Below are 23,295 nucleotides of genomic sequence, written 5' to 3' on the forward strand. Positions count from 1 at the left end.
GCCTCCTACGGAGTTCTTCTATTCTATAGAAGCCTCCTACGGAGTTCTTCTATTCTATAGAAGCCTCCTACGGAGGTCTTCTATTCTATAGAAGCCTCCTACATAGTTCTTCTATTCTATAGAAGTCTCCTACGGAGGTCTTCTATTCTATAGAAGCCTCCTACGCAGGTCTTCTATTCTATAGAAGCCTCCTACACGGAGGTCTTCTATTCTATAGAAGCCTCCTACACGGATGTCTTCAATTCTATAGAAGCCTCCTACACGGAGGTATTCTATTCTATAGAAGCCTCCTACGGAGGTCTTCTATTCTATAGAAGCCTCCTACGGAGGCCTTCTATTCTATAGAAGCCTCCTACATAGTTCTTCTATTCTATAGAAGTCTCCTACGGAGGTCTTCTATTCTATAGAAGCCTCCTACGCAGGTCTTCTATTCTATAGAAGCCTCCTACACGGAGGTCTTCTATTCTATAGAAGTCTCCTACGGAGGTCTTCTATTCTATAGAAGCCTCCTACGCAGGTCTTCTATTCTATAGAAGCCTCCTACACGGAGGTCTTCTATTCTATAGAAGCCTCCTACACGGATGTCTTCAATTCTATACGGAGGTCTTCTATTCTTTAGAAGCCTCCTACGGAGGTCTTCTATTCTATACAAGCCTCCTAGGGAGGTCTTCTACTCTATAGTAGCCTCCTACGGAGTTCTTCTATTCTATAGAAGCCTCCTACGGAGTTCTTCTATTCTATAGAAGCCTCCTACGGAGTACTTCTATTCTAGAGAAGCCTCCTACGGAGTTCTTCTATTCTATAGAAGCCTCCTACGGAGTTCTTCTATTCTATAGAAGCCTCCTACGGAGGTCTTCTATTCTATAGAAGCCTCCTACAGAGGTCTTCTATTCTATAGAAGCCTCCTACGGAGGTCTTCTATTCTATAGAAGCCTCCTACGGATGTCTTCTATTCTATAGAAGCCTCCTACGGAGGTCTTCTATGCTATAGAAGCCTCCTACGGAGGTCTTCTATTCTATAGAAGCCTCCTACGGAGGTCTTCTAATCTATAGAAGCCTCCTACGGAGGTCTTCTATTCTATAGAAGCCTCCTACGGAGGTCTTCTATTCTATAGAGGCCTCCTACGGAAGTCTTCTATTCTATAGAAGCCTCCTACGGAGGTCTTCTATTCTATAAAAGCCTCCTACGGAGGTCTTCTATTCTATAGAAGCCTCCTACGGAGGTCTTCTATGCTATAGAAGCCTCCTACGAAGGTCTTGTATTCTATAGAAGCCTCCTACGGAGGTCTTCTATTCTATAGAAGCCTTCTACGGAGGTCTTCTATTGTATAGAAGCGCCCTACGGAGGTCTTCTATTCTATAGAAGCCTCCTACGGATGTCTTCTATTCTATAGAAGCCTCCTACGGATGTCTTCTATTCTATAGAAGCCTCCTACGGAGGTCTTCTATGCTATAGAAGCCTCCTACGGAGGTCTTCTATTCTATAGAAGCGTCCTACGGAGGTCTTCTATTCTATAGAAGCCTCCTACGGAGGTCTTCTATTCTATAGAAGCGTCCTACGGAGGTCTTCTATTCTATAGAAGCCTCCTACGAAGGTCTTCTATTCTATAGAAGTCTCCTACGGAGGTCTTCTATTCTATAGAAGCCTCCTACGGATGTCTTCTATTCTATAGAAGCCTCCTACGGATGTCTTCTATTCTATAGAAGCCTCCTACGGATGTCTTCTATTCTATAGAAGCCTCCTACGGAGGTCTTCTATGCTATAGAAGCCTCCTACGGAGGTCTTCTATGCTATAGAAGCCTCCTACGGAGGTCTTCTATGCTATAGAAGCCTCCTACGGAGGTCTTCTATGCTATAGAAGCCTCCTACGGAGGTCTTCTATGCTATAGAAGCCTCCTACGGAGGTCTTCTATGCTATAGAAGCCTCCTACGGAGGTCTTGTATTCTATAGAAGCCTCCTACGGAGGTCTTCTATTCTATAGAAGCCTTCTACGGAGGTCTTCTATTGTATAGAAGCCTCCTACTGAGGTCTTCTATTGTATAGAAGCCTCCTACTGAGGTCTTCTATTCTATAGAAGCCTCCTACGGAGGTCTTCTATTCTCCTACGGAGGTCTTCTATTCTATAGAAGTCTCCTACGGAGGTCTTCTATTCTACAGAAGTCTCCTACGGAGGTCTTCTATTGTATAGAAGCCTCCTACTGAGGTCTTCTATTCTATAGAAGCCTCCTACGGAGGTCTTCTATTCTATAGAAGCCTCCTACGGAGGTCTTCTATTCTATAGAAGCCTCCTACGGAGGTCTTCTATTCTATAGAAGCCTCCTATGGAGGTATTCTATTCTATAGAAGCCTCCTACGGAGGTCTTCTATTCTATAGAAGGCTACTACGGAGGTCTTCTATTCTATAGAAGCCTCCTACGGAGGTCTTTTATTCTTTAGAACCCTGCTACGGAGGTCTTCTATTATATAGAAGCCTCCTACGGAGGTTTTTTATTTTATAGAACCCTGCAACGGAGGTCTTCTATTCTATAGAAACCTCCTACGCAGGTCTTCTATTCTATAGAAGCCTCCTACGGAGTTCTTATATTCTATAGAAGCCTGCTACGTAGGTCTTTTATTCTATACAAGCCTCCTACGGGGGTCTTCTATTCTATAGAAGCCTCCTACGGATGTCTTCTATTCTATAGAAGCCTCCTACGGATGTCTTCTATTCTATAGAAGCCTCCTACGGAGGTCTTCTATTCTATAGAAGCCTCCTACGGAGGCCTTGTATTCTATAGAAGCGTCCTACGGAGGTCTTCTATTCTATAGAAGCCTCCTACTGAGGTCTTCTATTCTATAGAAGCCTCCTACGGAAGTCTTCTATTCTATAGAAGCCTCCTACGGAGGTCTTCTATTCTATAGAAGTCTCCTACGGAGGTCTTCTATTCTACAGAAGTCTCCTACGGAGGTCTTCTATTCTATAGAAGCCTCCTACGGAGGTCTTCTATTCTATAGAAGCCTCCTACGGAGGTCTTCTATTCTATAGAAGCCTCCTACGGATGTCTTCTATTCTATAGAAGCCTCCTACGGAGGTCTTCTATTCTATAGAAGCCTCCTACGGAGGTCTTCTATTCTATAGAAGCCTCCTACGGAGGTCTTCTATTCTATAGAAGCCTCCTACGGAGGTCTTCTATTCTATAGAAGCCTCCTACGGAGGTCTTCTATTCTATAGAAGCCTCCTACGGAGGTCTTCTATTCTACAGAAGTCTCCTACGGAGGTCTTCTATTCTATAGAAGCCTCCTACGGAGGTCTTCTATTCTATAGAAGCCTCCTACGGAGGTCTTCTATTCTATAGAAGCCTCCTACGGAGGTCTTCTATTCTATAGAAGCCTCCTACGGAGGTCTTCTATTCTATAGAAGCCTCCTACGGATGTCTTCTATTCTATAGAAGCCTCCTACGGATGTCTTCTATTCTATAGAAGCCTCCTACGAAGGTCTTCTATTCTATAGAAGCCTATAGAAGGAGGCTATAGAAGGAGGTCTTCTATTCTATAGAAGCCTCCTGCAGAGGCCTTCTATTCTATAGGCTTCTATAGAATAGAAGACCTCCGTAGGAGGCTTCTATAGAATAGAAGACATCCGTAGGAGGCTTCTATAGAATAGAAGACCTCCGTAGGAGGCTTCTATAGAATAGAGGAGGTCTTCTATTCTATAGAGGTCTTCTATTCTATAGAAGCCTCCTACGGAGGCCTTGTATTCTATAGAAGCGTCCTACGGAGGTCTTCTATTCTATAGAAGCCTCCTACTGAGGTCTTCTATTCTATAGAAGCCTTCTACGGAAGTCTTCTGTTCTATAGAAGCCTCCTACGGAGGTCTTCTATTCTACAGAAGTCTCCTACGGAGGTCTTCTATTCTATAGAAGCCTCCTACGGAGGTCTTCTATTCTATAGAAGCCTCCTACGGAGGTCTTCTATTCTATAGAAGCCTCCTACGGAGGTCTTCTATTCTATAGAAGCCTCCTACGGAGGTCTTCTATTCTACAGAAGTCTCCTACGGAGGTCTTCTATTCTATAGAAGCCTCCTACGGAGGTCTTCTATTCTATAGAAGCCTCCTACGGAGGTCTTCTATTCTATAGAAGCCTCCTACGGAGGTCTTCTATTCTATAGAAGCCTCCTACGGAGGTCTTCTATTCTATAGAAGCCTCCTACGGATGTCTTCTATTCTATAGAAGCCTCCTACGAAGGTCTTCTATTCTATAGAAGCCTATAGAAGGAGGCTATAGAAGGAGGTCTTCTATTCTATAGAAGCCTCCTGCAGAGGCCTTCTATTCTATAGGCTTCTATAGAATAGAAGACCTCCGTAGGAGGCTTCTATAGAATAGAAGACATCCGTAGGAGGCTTCTATAGAATAGAAGACATCCGTAGGAGGCTTCTATAGAATAGAAGACCTCCGTAGGAGGCTTCTATAGAATAGAGGAGGTCTTCTATTCTATAGAGGTCTTCTATTCTATAGAAGCCTCCTACGGAGGCCTTGTATTCTATAGAAGCGTCCTACGGAGGTCTTCTATTCTATAGAAGCCTCCTACTGAGGTCTTCTATTCTATAGAAGCCTTCTACGGAAGTCTTCTGTTCTATAGAAGCCTCCTACGGAGGTCTTCTATTCTACAGAAGTCTCCTACGGAGGTCTTCTATTCTATAGAAGCCTCCTACGGAGGTCTTCTATTCTATAGAAGCCTCCTACGGAGGTCTTCTATTCTATAGAAGCCTCCTACGGATGTCTTCTATTCTATAGAAGCCTCCTACGGAGGTCTTCTATTCTATAGAAGCCTCCTACGGAGGTCTTCTATTCTATAGAAGCCTCCTACGGATGTCTTCTATTCTATAGAAGCCTCCTACGGAGGCCTTGTATTCTATAGAAGCGTCCTACGGAGGTCTTCTATTCTATAGAAGCCTCCTACTGAGGTCTTCTATTCTATAGAAGCCTCCTACGGAAGTCTTCTATTCTATAGAAGCCTCCTACGGAGGTCTTCTATTCTATAGAAGCCTCCTACGGAGGTCTTCTATTCTACAGAAGTCTCCTACGGAGGTCTTCTATTCTATAGAAGCCTCCTACGGAGGTCTTCTATTCTACAGAAGTCTCCTACGGAGGTCTTCTATTCTACAGAAGCCTCCTACGGAGGTCTTCTATTCTATAGAAGCCTACTACGGAGGCCTTCTATTCTATAGAAGCCACCTACGGAGGTCTTCTATTCTATAGAAACCTCCTATGGAGGTCTTCTATTCTATAGAAGCCTCCTACGGAGGTCTTCTATTCTATAGACACCTCCTACGGAGGTCTTCTATTCTATAGTAGCCTCAGCCTCCGACGGAGGTCTTCTATTCTATAGAAGCCTTCTACTGGGGTCGAAAAATATTCCTAAAAATACCCGAGCATCACTAGCCCACGAAAAATATTCTTGAAAACTCTCGAGACTCTACTAACACAGGAAAAATCTTTTTTTAAAAATCCAAAGGTATCTACTAACCCAGGAAAAGTACTGTTAAAAATCTCCGAGATACAAGCATTTGATTTTCCAGGAAAAAATATTCTTAAAAATCCCCAAGTCACTAGCATTTGATATCACAGGAAAAAATATTCTTAAAATCCATCTTCTGGACTAGCAAATTGAAGAAAATGATTTTCGGTAACTTTTTTCCAAGAACATTTAATATGAAAAGAATATATGTCACCACCTATATATTTTAAATCAAAAACTGCGATTATCCAAAATGCTGATGGCGTTGTGGTCTACGGACGCATGGGTATAATATTTCCCAATTCCTCAGGGGTTGTCTAAAATATAAGTTTTCATAACATTATTATCAGCATCATCTCGTAATCATGTGGATTTTAATACAGACCCTTATTTGACCCGAGGAAATGTCAACCATTAGACAGGCGGTAGCAAATAATGCTGTAAAAATTTTTAAAGACGACATACTGTTGTTAAATAGAACTTGAATACTTTACTACTGGCCCTCTAAGTGTTAGACCCTTTAACTTGACTGTTAAGTTTAAAGCACATCAAAATTTGTTTCAGATATTCAACTGAAGTTCTTCCACAATAATTAATTCCACTTTAAAAAAAACGTAATAAAATAAATAAATGTGACATTGAATGAATATTTTAAAATTAAAACGTGAACTTAAAAAAATATTTTTCAATTCAATATTAAACAAGTAAGAACAGACTATAGTCGGACGGGGCCGACCATGTGATACCCTATACCACTATCCCTGTGCACTAGCTTTCCGGGCTAGCTGTTATAAGATGTGCATTAGAAATTTTACCAATTTTCACACAAAAGTTTTGATCAATTTAACCCGCTAAATATTATCCGATCATACCGTTGACTTGCACGCTACTTCTTCATCTCAAACCAAAACTACGTTTAAAATTTCGCGCCGATCGGACTTTTATTGCGACCTACAGAGCGGCTACAAAATCGAGCAAAAATTTTGTTTTTGGTCCATTTCATCCCTTTAACATTTCACGATCATCGCCAAAAACTAATCAGTTCTATTCTGGTCCAAACCCGACCTCCATACTAAATTTCGTGACAATCGGTCCATAATTGCGGCCTCTAGCTTGATTACAATTTTTAATGGACGGACAGACGGACGGACGGACGGACGGACACACATCGCTAAATCGCTTTATCTCGTCGAGATATGAAGTTTGGTATACCACATGAGGGGTCTACGACGAATATTTCGCGGCGTTACATGAATTTTTGGGAAAACAAACTTATTATACCCTTTTCCACATTGTGGTATAGGGTATAAAAATTGGATATTTTTAAAACATATTTTTTTAATAAATTGATTTTTTTAAAAATATTATTTCATTCACATTTTTTTTAGTTCTTCAATCAAATCATTTTGTATGCAAAGTCATTATTAACTTTTCCCTTGAATAATAAGTTGTACTTTTTAAAGCTAGCTATAAAATCCTAACGTTTTGTCTAATTTTCCCAAACAGCAAAAAATTTACTTGACCTGAACAAACCAACCTAAAACGTCTAATCTTCTCTCACAATGAAGTTCATCCCTTTAATAGCTGGTGTATTGACAGTTCTATTGGTTATTTCGGACTCCACATCTGCCCAGCAACTAAAACGTAGCAATGCATTCAGACGCCAACGAGGATAAATAGTCAGTTAGGGAATATTTAAGAATCAAAAAAATAACAATTAAACATTATTTGAATAAATTTATTGATTTTGAGGAATACTTTTTAATAAGAAAGAATAAGCTTTGTACCACGGGTGCGTATAACTACAATATTAAATTAAATCAATATGCGAGATGGGGGATCATATGATTATTATTTTATCACCAAATGGGAAAGTATTGACCAGTGTACAAAACTAAACAAAACCAAAAGTCTTCTTAAAGAATTTTCTCTTCTTTCTAAAGAATACAGGAATGTCTTCCGGTATAATTCTTTAGATAAAGAGACCGAAAGGACTATTAACAGAAACCGAAAACTGACTTCGCATGGAAGATCAAAACTGCTTCTCACAAAAAAAAAATATTTTCTTATGGAAGACCACAAGAAATTTTCATAGAAATCTAATATTCTTCTCCTAGAAGCCAGAATGTTTTCTAGTGGAACTACGAAAGGCCATGTTATAGAAGATCAGAAGATTTCTTCACTGATTATTCTCATAAAATGATAGAAGCTGCTACATAGAAAACCAGAAGGGTTTTACAAAACCAGAAAGGTTTTTGAAAACTAAATGATCTACTCAGAAAAAAACAGCAGATACTCTCTAAAATAAAACACGATCTTTTTATTAATTTTCTCATTTAGAGTTAAGCTTGATGATCGGAATTTATTTGCAAGTGAAAAAGGAAAGCCAAGGACTCGAACCCACATAGTCACCAAATTACGTTACCTGGTTTCATTGGTGGTAAAGCAAATCTTCGGACGTATCGACTATGTAATGGCTTTCTCTGTCCTAGAACTTATCATTTTTCAAATGCAAATGTGTTTTGTACAATTACGCGGATACTTGGCCACAGAAATGTATTTTCTTCACGACAAACGCTTTTTTTGCGCTGCCTTTGAAGTTATGATCCTTCTTTCTACAACCAGATATTTTCACATAAAAGACGTGGATTTAAAAAATTAATATAGTTGGTTTTTTTAAAAATCGTGGATTTTTAAAAAAATATTTTTTCAATAATTGTGTATTTTTTAAAAAATATTTTTTCAATAATCGTGGATTTAAAAAAATATTTTTTTAATAATCGTGGATTTTCTAACAAAAATATTTTTTAAATAAACGAAGTTTAAAGAATTCAAAATATGCGGATTATATAACAAATATTTTTTTAAAAATTTTTAAAAAATAAAAAAATATTTTTTTTAATAATTTTTTAAAAAATATTTTTTACGACCTTGGATTTTCTAAGAATATTTTTTAGCAAATATAGAGTTTCTTTCTTAAGAATATTGTTTTAATAAACTTATTTTTTGTTAATATTTTTCAATAAACGTGAATTTTTTAAAACAATTTTTCAGTAAACGTAGAACGAAATTTTTTCCCAAAAAACGTGGATTTTTTAAACATATTTGTCAACAAACGTGGATTTTTTAAAAATATTTTTCAACAAAAGTGTTTAACGTTGAAAAATAAATAAATAAATATAAATATATTTTATTTATTAAATATATTTTTCAATAAACCAGAATAATAAAAAAAATATTTTATATTTTTATTTTATATATTTATATTTTTTAATTACAAGACAGATACTGAGAATTGTGCTCAAATCTACCGAAACACTATTGAGAAACACAGAAATTCTTCAGTTGGAAAATACCTTAGAACATGAGTGGAAGTAGAATTTTCGCCAATTTATTAACGTAAAACAACAAAATGTAATTATTGCTAAATTTATATTTTTGTTATTTAAAATTTTTTATGTAACAATATGTTATTGTTTTCCATTTAAAGTCAAAAACCTTGATGATGATCGTCGAGGACGATCGAAATATCGGTGAAATAAAGTGATACATTAAAACCAACTACAAATTGTTGTTTTTATGTTTTCCATGACCTCAAGCCAAACCAAAACTCAAAGAATAAAAATATTTTTCAATAAACGTGGTTTTTTAAAAATAATTTTTTAACAACAATTGTTTTTTCAAAAAGCGTGGATTTTTAATTTTTTTTTTTCAAAAAAACTAGATTTTCTAAACATATTTCTCAACAATCATGGATGTTTTAAAAATATTTTTCAACAAACGTGGTTTTTTTTAACATATTTTTCAACAAACGTGGTTTTTTTAAACATATTTTTCAACAAACGTGGATTTGTGACTTTTTTTAAAAATATTTTTTAATAAAACAACGTTTATTGAAAAAACGTGGATGTTTTAATAATATTTTGTAATAAAAAAACGTTTATTAAAAAACCTGGATTTTTTAAAAATATTTTGTAATAAAATATTTTTCAATAAACCTGTTTTTTTTAATATTTTTCAATAAACGTGAATTTTTTAAAAATATTTTTTAATAAAAAAATAATATTCAATAAACGAGAATTTTTTAAAAATTATTATTTCAATAAACGTGTATTTTTTAAAAATTATATTTTCAATAAACTTTGATTTTTTAAAAATAATTTTTTCAAAAATGTATGTTTCAAAAATGTTTTTCAAAAAAACGTTTTTTTTTTAAAATATTTTTCAACGAACGTCGATTTTTTAAATGAATTTTTCAATAAACTTGGATTTTTTTTACGTATTTTTCAATAAACCCGGATGTTTTAAAAAAAGTTTTTAATAAAACAACGTTTATTAAAAAAAAAGTTGATGTTTTAATAAAAAAACGTTTATTAAAAAAACGTGGATTTTTAAAAATATTTTTTAATAAAAAACGTTTATTAAAAAACTTGTTTTTTAAAAATATTTTTAATAAAAAATATTTTTCTATAAACATGGATTTTTTAAAACTAATTTAAAAAATGTCATAAACGAGAATTTTTTAAAAATTATTTTCTTCAATAAACACGTTACCACTAAACGTTGATTGTTTTTTTTTCAATAAACGTGATTTTTTAAAAACAATTGTCCACGTCTGTGCACGTTAAAAATATATGTTTCAATAAAAAAAATATTATCCAATAAACGTGAATTTTATAAAAATATTTATTCAATAACTATGGCTTTGGATTAAAAAAATTATAATCGTGGATTTTAAAAAATAATAAAAATAGAAAAATAAACATGGATTTTTTTAAAAAATACTTTTTCAAATTTATTTTTTTAGTAATCGTGGATTTTGTAAAAAAATATTTTTTCATAAATCGTAGATTTATTAAATATATTTTTTTAATAATAGTGGATTTTTTTAAAAAAATATTTTTTCAATAATCTTGGATTTTTAATATATATTTTTTCAATAATCGTGGATTTTTTTAAAAAATATTTTTTCATAAATCGTGGATTTTTTAACATATATTTTTTTATAATTCGTGAAATTTTTAAAAAGTATTTTTTTTATAATTTGTGGATTTTTTTATAAAATATTTTCTCAAAAATCGTGGAGTTTTTAAATATATCTTTTTCAAAAATCGTGGATTTAAAAAAAAAAATTCATAAATCGTGGATTTTTAAAAAACAAATTTCATAAATCGTGGATTTAAAAAAAAAATTTCATAAATCGTGGATTTTAAAAAAAAAAATCATAAATCGTCGATTTCTTAAAAAAATATTGTTTAAATAATCGTGGATTGTTTTAATGATATTTTTCAACAGTCGTGGATTTTAAAAAAATATCTTGTCAAGAATAGTGGATTTAAAAAAATATCTTGTCAAGAATCGTGGATTTAAAAAAAAATATTTTGTCAAGAATCGTGGATTTAAAAAATAATATTTTTTTTCAATAATCGTGGATATTTTAACAAATATTTTTTCAAAAATCGCGGATTTTATTAATTATTGTTTTCAGTGAACGTGGATTTGTTAAAAATTATTTTTTTAGTTAACGTGGATTAGTTAAAGATTATGTTTTCAGTAAACGTGGATTATATAAAAAATATTTTTTCAATAAACTGGATTTTTTAAAAATATGTTTTTAAATAATCGCGGATTTCTTAAAAATAAGTTTTTAAATAATCGCGGATTTTTTAAAAATTATTTTTCAATAAACGTGGATTTTTTAAAAGCTATGTTTTCAATAAACCAGGATTTTATAAAAATAATTTTTTTCAGCAAACGTAGATTTTTTTAAAAATTATTTTTTCAGTAATAAATAAAAAAAAAATATTTTTGCAATAATATTTTTGCAATAATCATGGATTTTTCATAAATCGTGTTTTTTTAAATATATTTTTTCAATAATCGTAGATTTAGAAAAAAAAGAAAAATATTTTTCATAAATCGTGGATTTAAAAAAAAAACTTCATAAATCGTGGATTTTTTAAAAATATTTTTTCAACAATCGTGGATTTTTTAAAAATATTTTTTCAACAATCGTGGATTTTTTAAAAATATTTTTCAACAATCGTGGATTTTTTTAAAAATATTTTTTCAACAATCGTGGATTTTTTTAAAATAAATTTTTTCAATAATCGTAGATTTTCAAAAAAGTATTTTTCTGATTTAAAAAAAAAAATATTTTTTCATGTTTTCTATTAAAACTAATCATACGCATCATTCGTTTTCAATTAATCGTAATCATACGTCACACAGTGTTGCCGTGTGGACAAAAATCAAAAAATGTGATATTAACTTTTACATATGTATGTTTATGTTTTTTTCTTACAGTAAACACATCCGGTACAACGTCTCTGAAAGAATTTTGTCGATATGTGCGGCCATAATAAAGTTATAGATCCTTAAATATGAAAAATATTTCCCAGGTATTCTAAAGCGATAATCATATGAAAATTAGACGACATTTAAAATAGAATTTTCTGAAAAGTTTGTTGATAATATTAAAAGTTTTGGATAGGGATTTGATGGGTGGGCTATAGATATAAAATTTTAGTACAAAAAGTTGACATCAACTGCACATGGGCAAAGTACCGTTATGAAGAATAAAAAATTTAAATTTGATAAAAAAAATTTAAATTCCTAATATTAGGTAGAGTATATCTTTTGATTGCCACCTTGGCTCTTGATTTCCGTTAATTGGACATTTCTTCCGAAGCGAAATGTGTAAAAACATTCTGCCCAAATGAATACGCAAATATAGCGACTCACTCATTCAGATTTCAAATATCAGAACTAACAATTATTCTTCGGATTTTTTCTGTACAGAGTCCATGTCGAATCGTGCAAACGTATGTGCCCCAGAATTAATAACAATCTTTTACGAAGCTATTAAAACAGAAGAAAATTTATAAATAGAGGCAATGTACTAGCAGGTTTCAGTTTTGAAATAAATTTTTAATATATTTGACCATGAAATTTCCCATCGTTTTGTGTGGCCTGCTTATAGTTCTACTCAGTATTTTGGACGATTCAATGGCATTTTTGGGAATGATGGCAATGGGTAGTAGAATGAGTCAAATGAGAATGTTAGGAATGAGTAGAATGGGTAGAATGGGTGGAATGAGAGCCGCGGGTATGAGAGCCGGTATGAGAGGTGTGGGAATGAGAGGTCCTGGAGGAATGAATGCTGTTGCAGGAGGAGGAGGAGGACATGGTACCGGCCCTGGTCTTGAAGTAAGGAAATTATTTCTTTATTTGTATATATAACATATTTATTATAACTAATTTCATATTTATTTTAGGCACCCCAGGAACTTGATGTAGGCAGCCTCTATGGTGATAATAATAGTAAATAAAAAAATTATTTGAGTGAACAAATGTATTTTACTGAATGTGAAATTTTTAAAAAAATTTTTTTAATAAATCTGGATTTTTTAAAGATTATTTTTTTCATCCACGTTCAGACCAATAAACGTTGATTTTTTTTAAAAATATTTTCTCATCCTCCTTCACAGCAATAAACGTGGATTTTTTAAAGAATATTTTCTAATCCTCCTTCAGACAAATAAGCGTGGATTTTTTAAAGAATATTTTTTCAAAGAGCTTCACAGCAATAAACGTGGATTTTTTAAAGAATATTTTTTCAAAGACCTTCCCAGCAATAAACGTGGATTTTTTAAAGAATATTTTTTCATCCACCTTCACAGCAATAAACGTGGATTTTTTAAAGAATATTTTTTCATCCACCTTCACAGCAATAAACGTGGATTTTTAAAGAATATTTTTTCATCCACCTTCACAGCAATAAACGTAGATTTTTTAAAGAATATTTTTTCATCCACCTTCACAGCAATAAACGTGGATTTTTAAAGAATATTTTTCATCCACCTTCACAACAATAAACGTGGATTTTTTAAAGAATATTTTTTCAAAGAGCTTCACAGCAATAAACGTGGATTTTTTAAAGAATATTTTTTCAAAGACCTTCCCAGCAATAAACGTGGATTTTTTAAAGAATATTTTTTCATCCACCTTCACAGCAATAAACGTGGATTTTTTAAAGAATATTTTTTCATCCACCTTCACAGCAATAAACGTGGATTTTTAAAGAATATTTTTTCATCCACCTTCACAGCAATAAACGTAGATTTTTTAAAGAATATTTTTTCATCCACCTTCACAGCAATAAACGTGGATTTTTAAAGAATATTTTTCATCCACCTTCACAACAATAAACGTGGATTTTTTAAAGAATATTTTTTCAAAGACCTTCCCAGCAATAAACGTGGATTTTTTAAAGAATAATTTTTCATCCACCTTCAGACCAATAAATGTTGACTTTTTAAAGAATATTTTTTCAAAGACCTTCACAGCAAAAAACGTGGATTTTTTAAAGAATATTTTTTAAAGACTTTCACAGCAATAAACGTGGATTTTTAAAGAATATTTTTCATCCACCTTCACAACAATAAACGTGGATTTTTTAAAGAATATTTTTTCAAAGACCTTCCCAGCAATAAACGTGGATTTTTTAAAGAATAATTTTTCATCCACCTTCAGACCAATAAATGTTGACTTTTTAAAGAATATTTTTTCAAAGACCTTCACAGCAATAAACGTGGATTTTTTAAAGAATATTTTTCAAAGACTTTCACAGCAATAAACGTGGATTTTTAAAGAATATTTTTCATCCACCTTCACAACAATAAACGTGGATTTTTTAAAGAATATTTTTTCAAAGACCTTCCCAGCAATAAACGTGGATTTTTTAAAGAATATTTTTTCAAAGACCTTCCCAGCAATAAACGTGGATTTTTTAAAGAATAATTTTTCATCCACCTTCAGACCAATAAATGTTGACTTTTTAAAGAATATTTTTTCAAAGACCTTCCCAGCAATAAACTTGGATTTTTTAAAGAATTTTTTTTTCAAAAACCTTCCCAGCAATAAACTTGGATTTTTTAAAGAATATTTTTTGAAAGACCTTCCCAGCAATAAACGTGGATTTTTTAAATAATATTTTTTCAAAGACCTTCACAGCAATAAACCTGGATTTTTTAAAGAATATTTTTTCATCCACCTTCACAGCAATAAACGTGGATTTTTTAAAGAATATTTTTTCATCCACCTTCACAGCAATAAACGTGGATTTTCTAAAGAATATTTTCCATGGACCTCCCCTAAAAAATTCACTTTTGCTTTGAGTGGAAAAAATACACTTTATTTCAACATGAGATTTCAATTTTGTTAAGTATTTCTAATTTTGCTCAATTTCCTTCTTCCCCGAAATTAAAATTTAACGATGGCTGAAATAGAGAAAAAATGTAAAAAAGTAAAAAAAAAAATCAGAACTGAAATTCCAGAAAAAAATTACCAAATATCCACCCATGCCTCCTCTAAAACCACCGAAACGTCTCTTAGCTGTAGCTGTGTCCGCTGTGATAAGTAAAACAATCAGCAGGGAACTTAAAGTTGCAACGATTCGCATGATTTCGCCAATTTTGACAAAACTTTATTTCGACTCGAACTAGGAATTTTATATTTATAAGTTCCACCTAAAAATTCTAATTAATGCATTGGCGGATACACGTAACATGATGGAGCATAATTTAGGTTTCATTAAATATATTGGATTGTTCACTTTCTTCTTTCAAGTTTACTGAAGGTCATTGAAAAAAAAATATTTTTAAAAAATCCACGTTTATTGATGGTCATTAAAAAAAATATTTTTAAAAAATCCACGTTTATTGATGGTCATTAAAAAAATATTTTTAAAAAAACACGTTTATTGATGGTCATTAAAAAAAAATATTTTTAAAAAATCCACGTTTATTGATGGTCATTAAAAAAATATTTTTAAAAAAACACGTTTATTGATGGTCATTAAAAAAATATTTTTAAAAAATCCACGTTTATTGATGGTCATTAAAAAAATATTTTTAAAAAATCCACGTTTATTGATGGTCATTAAAAAATATTTTTAAAAAATCCACGTTTATTGATGGTCATTAAAAACATATTTTTAAAAAATCCACGTTTATTGATGGTCATTAAAAAAATATTTTTAAAAAATCCACGTTTATTGATGGTCATTAAAAAAATATTTTTAAAAAATCCACGTTTATTGATGGTCATTAAAAAAATATTTTTAAAAAATCCACGTTTATTGATGGTCATTAAAAAAATATTTTTAAAAAATCCACGTTTATTGATGGTCATTAAAAAATATTTTTAAAAAATCCACGTTTATTGATGGTCATTAAAAAAATATTTTTAAAAAATCCACGTTTATTGATGGTGATTGAAAAAAATATTGTTAAAAAATCCACGTTTATTGATGGTCATTAAAAAAATATTTTTAAAAAATCCACGTTTATTGATGGTCATTAAAAAAATATTTTTAAAAAATCCACGTTTATTGATGGTCATTAAAAAAATATTTTTAAAAAATCCACGTTTATTGATGGTCATTAAAAAAATATTTTTAAAAAATCCACGTTTATTGATGGTCATTGAAAAAAACATTTTTAAAAAGTCCACGTTTATTGATGGACAAAATATTTTTAAAAAATCCACGTATATTGATGGTCATTGAAAAAAACATTTTTAAAAAGTCCACGTTTATTGATGGACAAAATATTTTTAAAAAATCCACGTATATTGATGGAAAATATTTTTAAAAAAATCCAGCTTTATTGACGGCCATTGAAAAAATATTTTTAAAAAATCCACGTTTATTGATGGTCATTAAAAAAATATTTTTAAAAAATCCACGTTTATTGATGGTCATTAAAAAAATATTTTTAAAAAATCCACGTTTATTGATGGTCATTAAAAAAATATTTTTAAAAAATCCACGTTTATTGATGGTCATTAAAAAAATATTTTTAAAAAATCCACGTTAAAAAAATATTTTTAAAAAATCCACGTTTATTGATGGTCATTAAAAAAATATTTTTAAAAAATCCACGTTTATTGATGGTCATTAAAAAAATATTTTTAAAAAATCCACGTTAAAAAAATATTTTTAAAAAATCCACGTTAAAAAAATATTTTTAAAAAATCCACGTTTATTGATGGTCATTAAAAAAATATTTTTAAACAATCCACGTTAAAAAAATATTTTTAAAAAATCCACGTTTATTGATGGTCATTAAAAAAATATTTTTAAAAAATCCACGTTAAAAAAATATTTTTAAAAAATCCACGTTTATTGATGGTCATTACAAAAATATTTTTAAAAAATCCACGTTTATTGATGGTCATTAAAAAAATATTTTTAAAAAATCCACGTTTATTGATGGTCATTAAAAAAATATTTTTAAAAAATCCACGTTTATTGATGGTCATTAAAAAAATATTTTTAAAAAATCCACGTTTATTGATGGTCATTAAAAAAATATTTTTAAAAAATCCACGTTTATTGATGGTCATTAAAAAAATATTTTTAAAAAATCCACGTTTATTGATGGTCATTAAAAAATATTTTTAAAAAATCCACGTTTATTGATGGTCATTAAAAAAATATTTTTAAAAAATCCACGTTTATTGATGGTCATTAAAAAAATATTTTTAAAAAATCCACGTTAAAAAAATATTTTTAAAAATCCACGTTTATTGATGGTCATTAAAAAAATATTTTTAAAAAATCCACGTTTATTGATGGTCATTAAAAAAATATTTTTAAAAAATCCACGTTTATTGATGGTCATTAAAAAAATATTTTTAAAAAATCCACGTTTATTGATGGTCATTAAAAAAATATTTTTAAAAAATCCACGTTTATTGATGGTCATTAAAAAAATATTTTTAAAAATCCACGTTTATTGAAAAATATATTTTTAAAAATCCACTTTTCTTGAAAAATATTTTTAAAAACCCACGTTTATTGAAAAAAATATTTTTAAAAATCCACGTTTATTAAAAAAAATATTTTTATAAATCCACGTTTATTGAAAAAAATATTTTTATAAATCCACGTTTATTAAAAAAAAATATTTTTAAAAATTCACTTTTATTGAAAATATATATTTAAAAATCCACGTTTGCTGAAAAAAAAATTAAAATATCAACGTTTATTGATGATCATTGAAGAAATATTTTTTTTAAAAAAATCCACGTTTATTGATGGTCATTTAAAAAAACATTTTTAAAAAATCCAACTTTTTGATGGTCTTGAAAAAGATATTTAAAAAAATCATCTTTATTTAAGGTTATTGAAACAATATTTTTAAAAAATTCATTTTTGATTGTCGTAAAAAAGTATATCTTGCAAAATTATTTAACTTTGATAATCACTGGCAACGCCAGCAAAATCTCCCAAGTCGATGTCAACCTGAAATATTAAAAAAACATCCACAGTATAGTAACAAATAAATCAAGTAAAACAAGAGTTTCCTTACTCCACCACCACCATGACCTCCCCCACCATGACCTCCTCCACCATGACGCCATCCACCTCCTCCCATCCCTCGTCTTCCAAATGATCTTCTTCTAGGCATTCTAAAGGCAGTAGAATTTTCCAAAATACTGAGCAAAATTATAAGCAAACCACACAACACCACAGGAAACTGCATGTCCGGTATATTTGGAAGAGAACAATTTCTCTAAAATTTAATTCAATACTAAGACGATACTATACATTATTTCTATTTAAAAACTATTTGGCTCTTTATTATTCTTAAAATAAAAAAAATAATATGGATTATTAATTCGTAGTCATAGATGTTTGCGTGATTATACATGGGATAGTTGTTGTTACTACTAATCGTTCATGGTTCATTGCACACAGAATCTCAACAGATTATTCTCTTAAATATTCTTTAGAAATTCACGTTTATTGGTCTGATGTTGCCTCAAAAAATATTCTTTAACAAATCCAACATCAGACCAATAAACGTGGATTTTTTAAAGAATTATTTTCAGGCAACATCAGACCAATAAACGTGGATTTTTTAAAGAATTATTTTCAGGCAACATCAGACCAATAAACGTGGATTTTTTAAAGAATTATTTTCAGGCAACATCAGACCAATAAACGTGGATTTTTTAAAGAATTATTTTCAGGCAACATCAGACCAATAAACGTGGATTTTTTAAAGAATTATTTTCAGGGAACATCAGACCAATAAACGTGGATTTTTTAAAGAATTATTTTCAGGCAACATCAGACCAATAAACGTGGATTTTTTAAAGAATTATTTTCAGGCAACATCAGACCAATAAACGTGGATTTTTTAAAGAATTATTTTCAGGGAACATCAGACCAATAAACGTGGATTTTTTAAAGAATTATTTTCGGGGAACATCAGACCAATAAATGTGGATTTTTTAAAGAATTATTTTCAGGGAACATGAGACCAATAAACGTGGATTTTTTAAAGAATTATTTTCAGGGAACATCAGACCAATAAACGTGGATTTTTTAAAGAATTATTTTCAGGCAACATCAGACCAATAAACGTGGATTTTTTAAAGAATTATTTTCAGGCAACATCAGACCAATAAACGTGGATTTTTTAAAGAATTATTTTCAGGCAACATCAGACCAATAAACGTGGATTTTTTAAAGAATTATTTTCAGGCAACATCAGACCAATAAACGTGGATTTTTTAAAGAATTATTTTCAGGCAACATCAGACCAATAAACGTGGATTTTTTAAAGAATTATTTTCAGGCAACATCAGACCAATAAACGTGGATTTTTTAAAGAATTATTTTCAGGCAACATCAGACCAATAAACGTGGATTTTTTAAAGAATTATTTTCAGGCAACATCAGACCAATAAACGTGGATTTTTTAAAGAATTATTTTCAGGGAACATCAGACCAATAAACGTGGATTTTTTAAAGAATTATTTTCAGGGAACATCAGACCAAAAAATGTGGATTTTTTAAAGAATTATTTTCAGGGAACATCAGACCAATAAACGTGGATTTTTTAAAGAATTATTTTCAGGCAACATCAGACCAATAAACGTGGATTTTTTAAAGAATTATTTTCAGGCAACATCAGACCAATAAACGTGGATTTTTTAAAGAATTATTTTCAGGCAACATCAGACCAATAAACGTGGATTTTTTAAAGAATTATTTTCAGGCAACATCAGACCAATAAACGTGGATTTTTTAAAGAATTATTTTCAGGCAACATCAGACCAATAAACGTGGATTTTTTAAAGAATTATTTTCAGGCAACATCAGACCAATAAACGTGGATTTTTTAAAGAATTATTTTCAGGCAACATCAGACCAATAAACGTGGATTTTTTAAAGAATTATTTTCAGGCAACATCAGACCAATAAACGTGGATTTTTTAAAGAATTATTTTCAGGCAACATCAGACCAATAAACGTGGATTTTTTAAAGAATTATTTTCAGGCAACATCAGACCAATAAACGTGGATTTTTTAAAGAATTATTTTCAGGGAACATCAGACCAATAAACGTGGATTTTTTAAAGAATTATTTTCAGGCAACATCAGACCAATAAACGTGGATTTTTTAAAGAATTATTTTCAGGCAACATCAGACCAATAAACGTGGATTTTTTAAAGAATTATTTTCAGGGAACATCAGACCAATAAACGTGGATTTTTTAAAGAATTATTTTCGGGGAACATCAGACCAATAAATGTGGATTTTTTAAAGAATTATTTTCAGGGAACATGAGACCAATAAACGTGGATTTTTTAAAGAATTATTTTCAGGGAACATCAGACCAATAAACGTGGATTTTTTAAAGAATTATTTTCAGGGAACATCAGACCAATAAACGTGGATTTTTTAAAGAATTATTTTCAGGCAACATCAGACCAATAAACGTGGATTTTTTAAAGAATTATTTTCAGGCAACATCAGACCAATAAACGTGGATTTTTTAAAGAATTATTTTCAGGCAACATCAGACCAATAAACGTGGATTTTTTAAAGAATTATTTTCAGGCAACATCAGACCAATAAACGTGGATTTTTTAAAGAATTATTTTCAGGCAACATCAGACCAATAAACGTGGATTTTTTAAAGAATTATTTTCAGGGAACATCAGACCAATAAACGTGGATTTTTTAAAGAATTATTTTCAGGCAACATCAGACCAATAAACGTGGATTTTTTAAAGAATTATTTTCAGGCAACATCAGACCAATAAACGTGGATTTTTTAAAGAATTATTTTCAGGCAACATCAGACCAATAAACGTGGATTTTTTAAAGAATTATTTTCAGGCAACATCAGACCAATAAACGTGGATTTTTTAAAGAATTATTTTCAGGCAACATCAGACCAATAAACGTGGATTTTTTAAAGAATTATTTTCAGGCAACATCAGACCAATAAACGTGGATTTTTTAAAGAATTATTTTCAGGGAACATCAGACCAATAAACGTGGATTTTTTAAAGAATTATTTTCAGGCAACATCAGACCAATAAACGTGGATTTTTTAAAGAATTATTTTCAGGCAACATCAGACCAATAAACGTGGATTTTTTAAAGAATTATTTTCAGGGAACATCAGACCAATAAACGTGGATTTTTTAAAGAATTATTTTCGGGGAACATCAGACCAATAAATGTGGATTTTTTAAAGAATTATTTTCAGGGAACATGAGACCAATAAACGTGGATTTTTTAAAGAATTATTTTCAGGGAACATCAGACCAATAAACGTGGATTTTTTAAAGAATTATTTTCAGGGAACATCAGACCAATAAACGTGGATTTTTTAAAGAATTATTTTCAGGGAACATCAGACCAATAAACGTGGATTTTTTAAAGAATTATTTTCAGGCAACATCAGACCAATAAACGTGGATTTTTTAAAGAATTATTTTCAGGCAACATCAGACCAATAAACGTGGATTTTTTAAAGAATTATTTTCAGGCAACATCAGACCAATAAACGTGGATTTTTTAAAGAATTATTTTCAGGCAACATCAGACCAATAAACGTGGATTTTTTAAAGAATTATTTTCAGGCAACATCAGACCAATAAACGTGGATTTTTTAAAGAATTATTTTCAGGCAACATCAGACCAATAAACGTGGATTTTTTAAAGAATTATTTTCAGGCAACATCAGACCAATAAACGTGGATTTTTTAAAGAATTATTTTCAGGCAACATCAGACCAATAAACGTGGATTTTTTAAAGAATTATTTTCAGGCAACATCAGACCAATAAACGTGGATTTTTTAAAGAATTATTTTCAGGGAACATCAGACCAATAAACGTGGATTTTTTAAAGAATTATTTTCAGGGAACATCAGACCAAAAAATGTGGATTTTTTAAAGAATTCTTTTCAGGGAACATCAGACCAATAAACGTGGATTTTTTAAAGAATTATTTTCAGGCAACATCAGACCAATAAACGTGGATTTTTTAAAGAATTATTTTCAGGCAACATCAGACCAATAAACGTGGATTTTTTAAAGAATTATTTTCAGGCAACATCAGACCAATAAACGTGGATTTTTTAAAGAATTATTTTCAGGCAACATCAGACCAATAAACGTGGATTTTTTAAAGAATTATTTTCAGGCAACATCAGACCAATAAACGTGGATTTTTTAAAGAATTATTTTCAGGCAACATCAGACCAATAAACGTGGATTTTTTAAAGAATTATTTTCAGGCAACATCAGACCAATAAACGTGGATTTTTTAAAGAATTATTTTCAGGCAACATCAGACCAATAAACGTGGATTTTTTAAAGAATTATTTTCAGGCAACATCAGACCAATAAACGTGGATTTTTTAAAGAATTATTTTCAGGGAACATCAGACCAATAAACGTGGATTTTTTAAAGAATTATTTTCAGGCAACATCAGACCAATAAACGTGGATTTTTTAAAGAATTATTTTCAGGCAACATCAGACCAATAAACGTGGATTTTTTAAAGAATTATTTTCAGGGAACATCAGACCAATAAACGTGGATTTTTTAAAGAATTATTTTCGGGGAACATCAGACCAATAAATGTGGATTTTTTAAAGAATTATTTTCAGGGAACATGAGACCAATAAACGTGGATTTTTTAAAGAATTATTTTCAGGGAACATCAGACCAATAAACGTGGATTTTTTAAAGAATTATTTTCAGGCAACATCAGACCAATAAACGTGGATTTTTTAAAGAATTATTTTCAGGCAACATCAGACCAATAAACGTGGATTTTTTAAAGAATTATTTTCAGGCAACATCAGACCAATAAACGTGGATTTTTTAAAGAATTATTTTCAGGGAACATCAGACCAAAAAATGTGGATTTTTTAAAGAATTATTTTCAGGGAACATCAGACCAATAAACGTGGATTTTTTAAACAATTATTTTCAGGGAACATCAGACCAATAAACGTGGATTTTTTAAAGAATTATTTTCAGGGAACATCAGACCAAAAAATGTGGATTTTTTAAAGAATTATTTTCAGGGAACATCAGACCAATAAACGTGGATTTTTTAAACAATTATTTTCAGGGAACATCAGACCAATAAACGTGGATTTTTTAAACAATTATTTTCAGGGAACATCAGACCAATAAACGTGGATTTTTTAAACAATTATTTTCAGGGAACATCAGACCAATAAACGTGGATTTTTTAAACAATTATTTTCAGGGAACATCAGACCAATAAACGTGGATTTTTTAAAGAATTATTTTCAGGGAACATCAGACCAATAAACGTGGATTTTTTAAACAATTATTTTCAGGGAACATCAGACCAATAAACGTGGATTTTTTAAACAATTATTTTCAGGGAACATCAGACCAATAAACGTGGATTTTTTAAACAATTATTTTCAGGGAACATC

General features: G+C 30.6%; 1 protein-coding gene and 4 long non-coding RNA genes across 5 annotated transcripts in view; 1 reads left to right on the forward strand and 4 right to left on the reverse strand.

Moving 5' to 3' along the window:
- The window catches only part of LOC141393851 (uncharacterized), a 394,506-nt gene that overhangs the window by 200,639 nt on the left and 170,572 nt on the right, over positions 1–23,295 (reverse strand). The gene's annotated exons all lie outside the window — the stretch shown is intronic.
- Positions 5,662–6,076, reverse strand: LOC141392677 (uncharacterized). The gene is made up of 2 exons (XR_012409851.1): positions 5,885–6,076; positions 5,662–5,816 (listed from the first exon to the last, which is right to left on the reverse strand). It is a non-coding gene; the product is annotated as an uncharacterized lncRNA (long non-coding RNA).
- On the forward strand, positions 12,406–12,918 carry LOC141392678 (uncharacterized). Its single transcript, XM_073965564.1, has 2 exons — positions 12,406–12,708; positions 12,777–12,918. Exons 1-2 carry the CDS (start codon positions 12,445–12,447, stop codon positions 12,828–12,830), a joined length of 318 nt encoding a protein of 105 aa, XP_073821665.1. The 5' UTR covers positions 12,406–12,444; the 3' UTR covers positions 12,831–12,918.
- On the reverse strand, positions 14,668–15,015 carry LOC141392679 (uncharacterized). The gene is made up of 2 exons (XR_012409852.1): positions 14,849–15,015; positions 14,668–14,780 (listed from the first exon to the last, which is right to left on the reverse strand). It is a non-coding gene; the product is annotated as an uncharacterized lncRNA (long non-coding RNA).
- On the reverse strand, positions 17,638–18,105 carry LOC141392680 (uncharacterized). Its single transcript, XR_012409853.1, has 2 exons — positions 17,877–18,105; positions 17,638–17,809 (listed from the first exon to the last, which is right to left on the reverse strand). It is a non-coding gene; the product is annotated as an uncharacterized lncRNA (long non-coding RNA).

The sequence above is a fragment of the Musca autumnalis genome, unplaced genomic scaffold (genome assembly GCF_047663935.1).
Source record: "Musca autumnalis isolate F117 unplaced genomic scaffold, ASM4766393v1 scaffold_2, whole genome shotgun sequence".
In the NCBI taxonomy this organism is placed as follows: Eukaryota; Metazoa; Arthropoda; class Insecta; order Diptera; family Muscidae; genus Musca; species Musca autumnalis.

Excerpts from the sequence above, each read along its gene's own strand:
- LOC141392678 (XM_073965564.1), top strand. The coding sequence starts at position 12,445 with ATGAAATTTCCCATCGTTTTGTGTGGCCTGCTTATAGTTCTACTCAGT. Across the intron at positions 12,709-12,776 it reads GTACCGGCCCTGGTCTTGAA|GCACCCCAGGAACTTGATGT; the intron begins GTAAGGAAATTA and ends TATTTATTTTAG.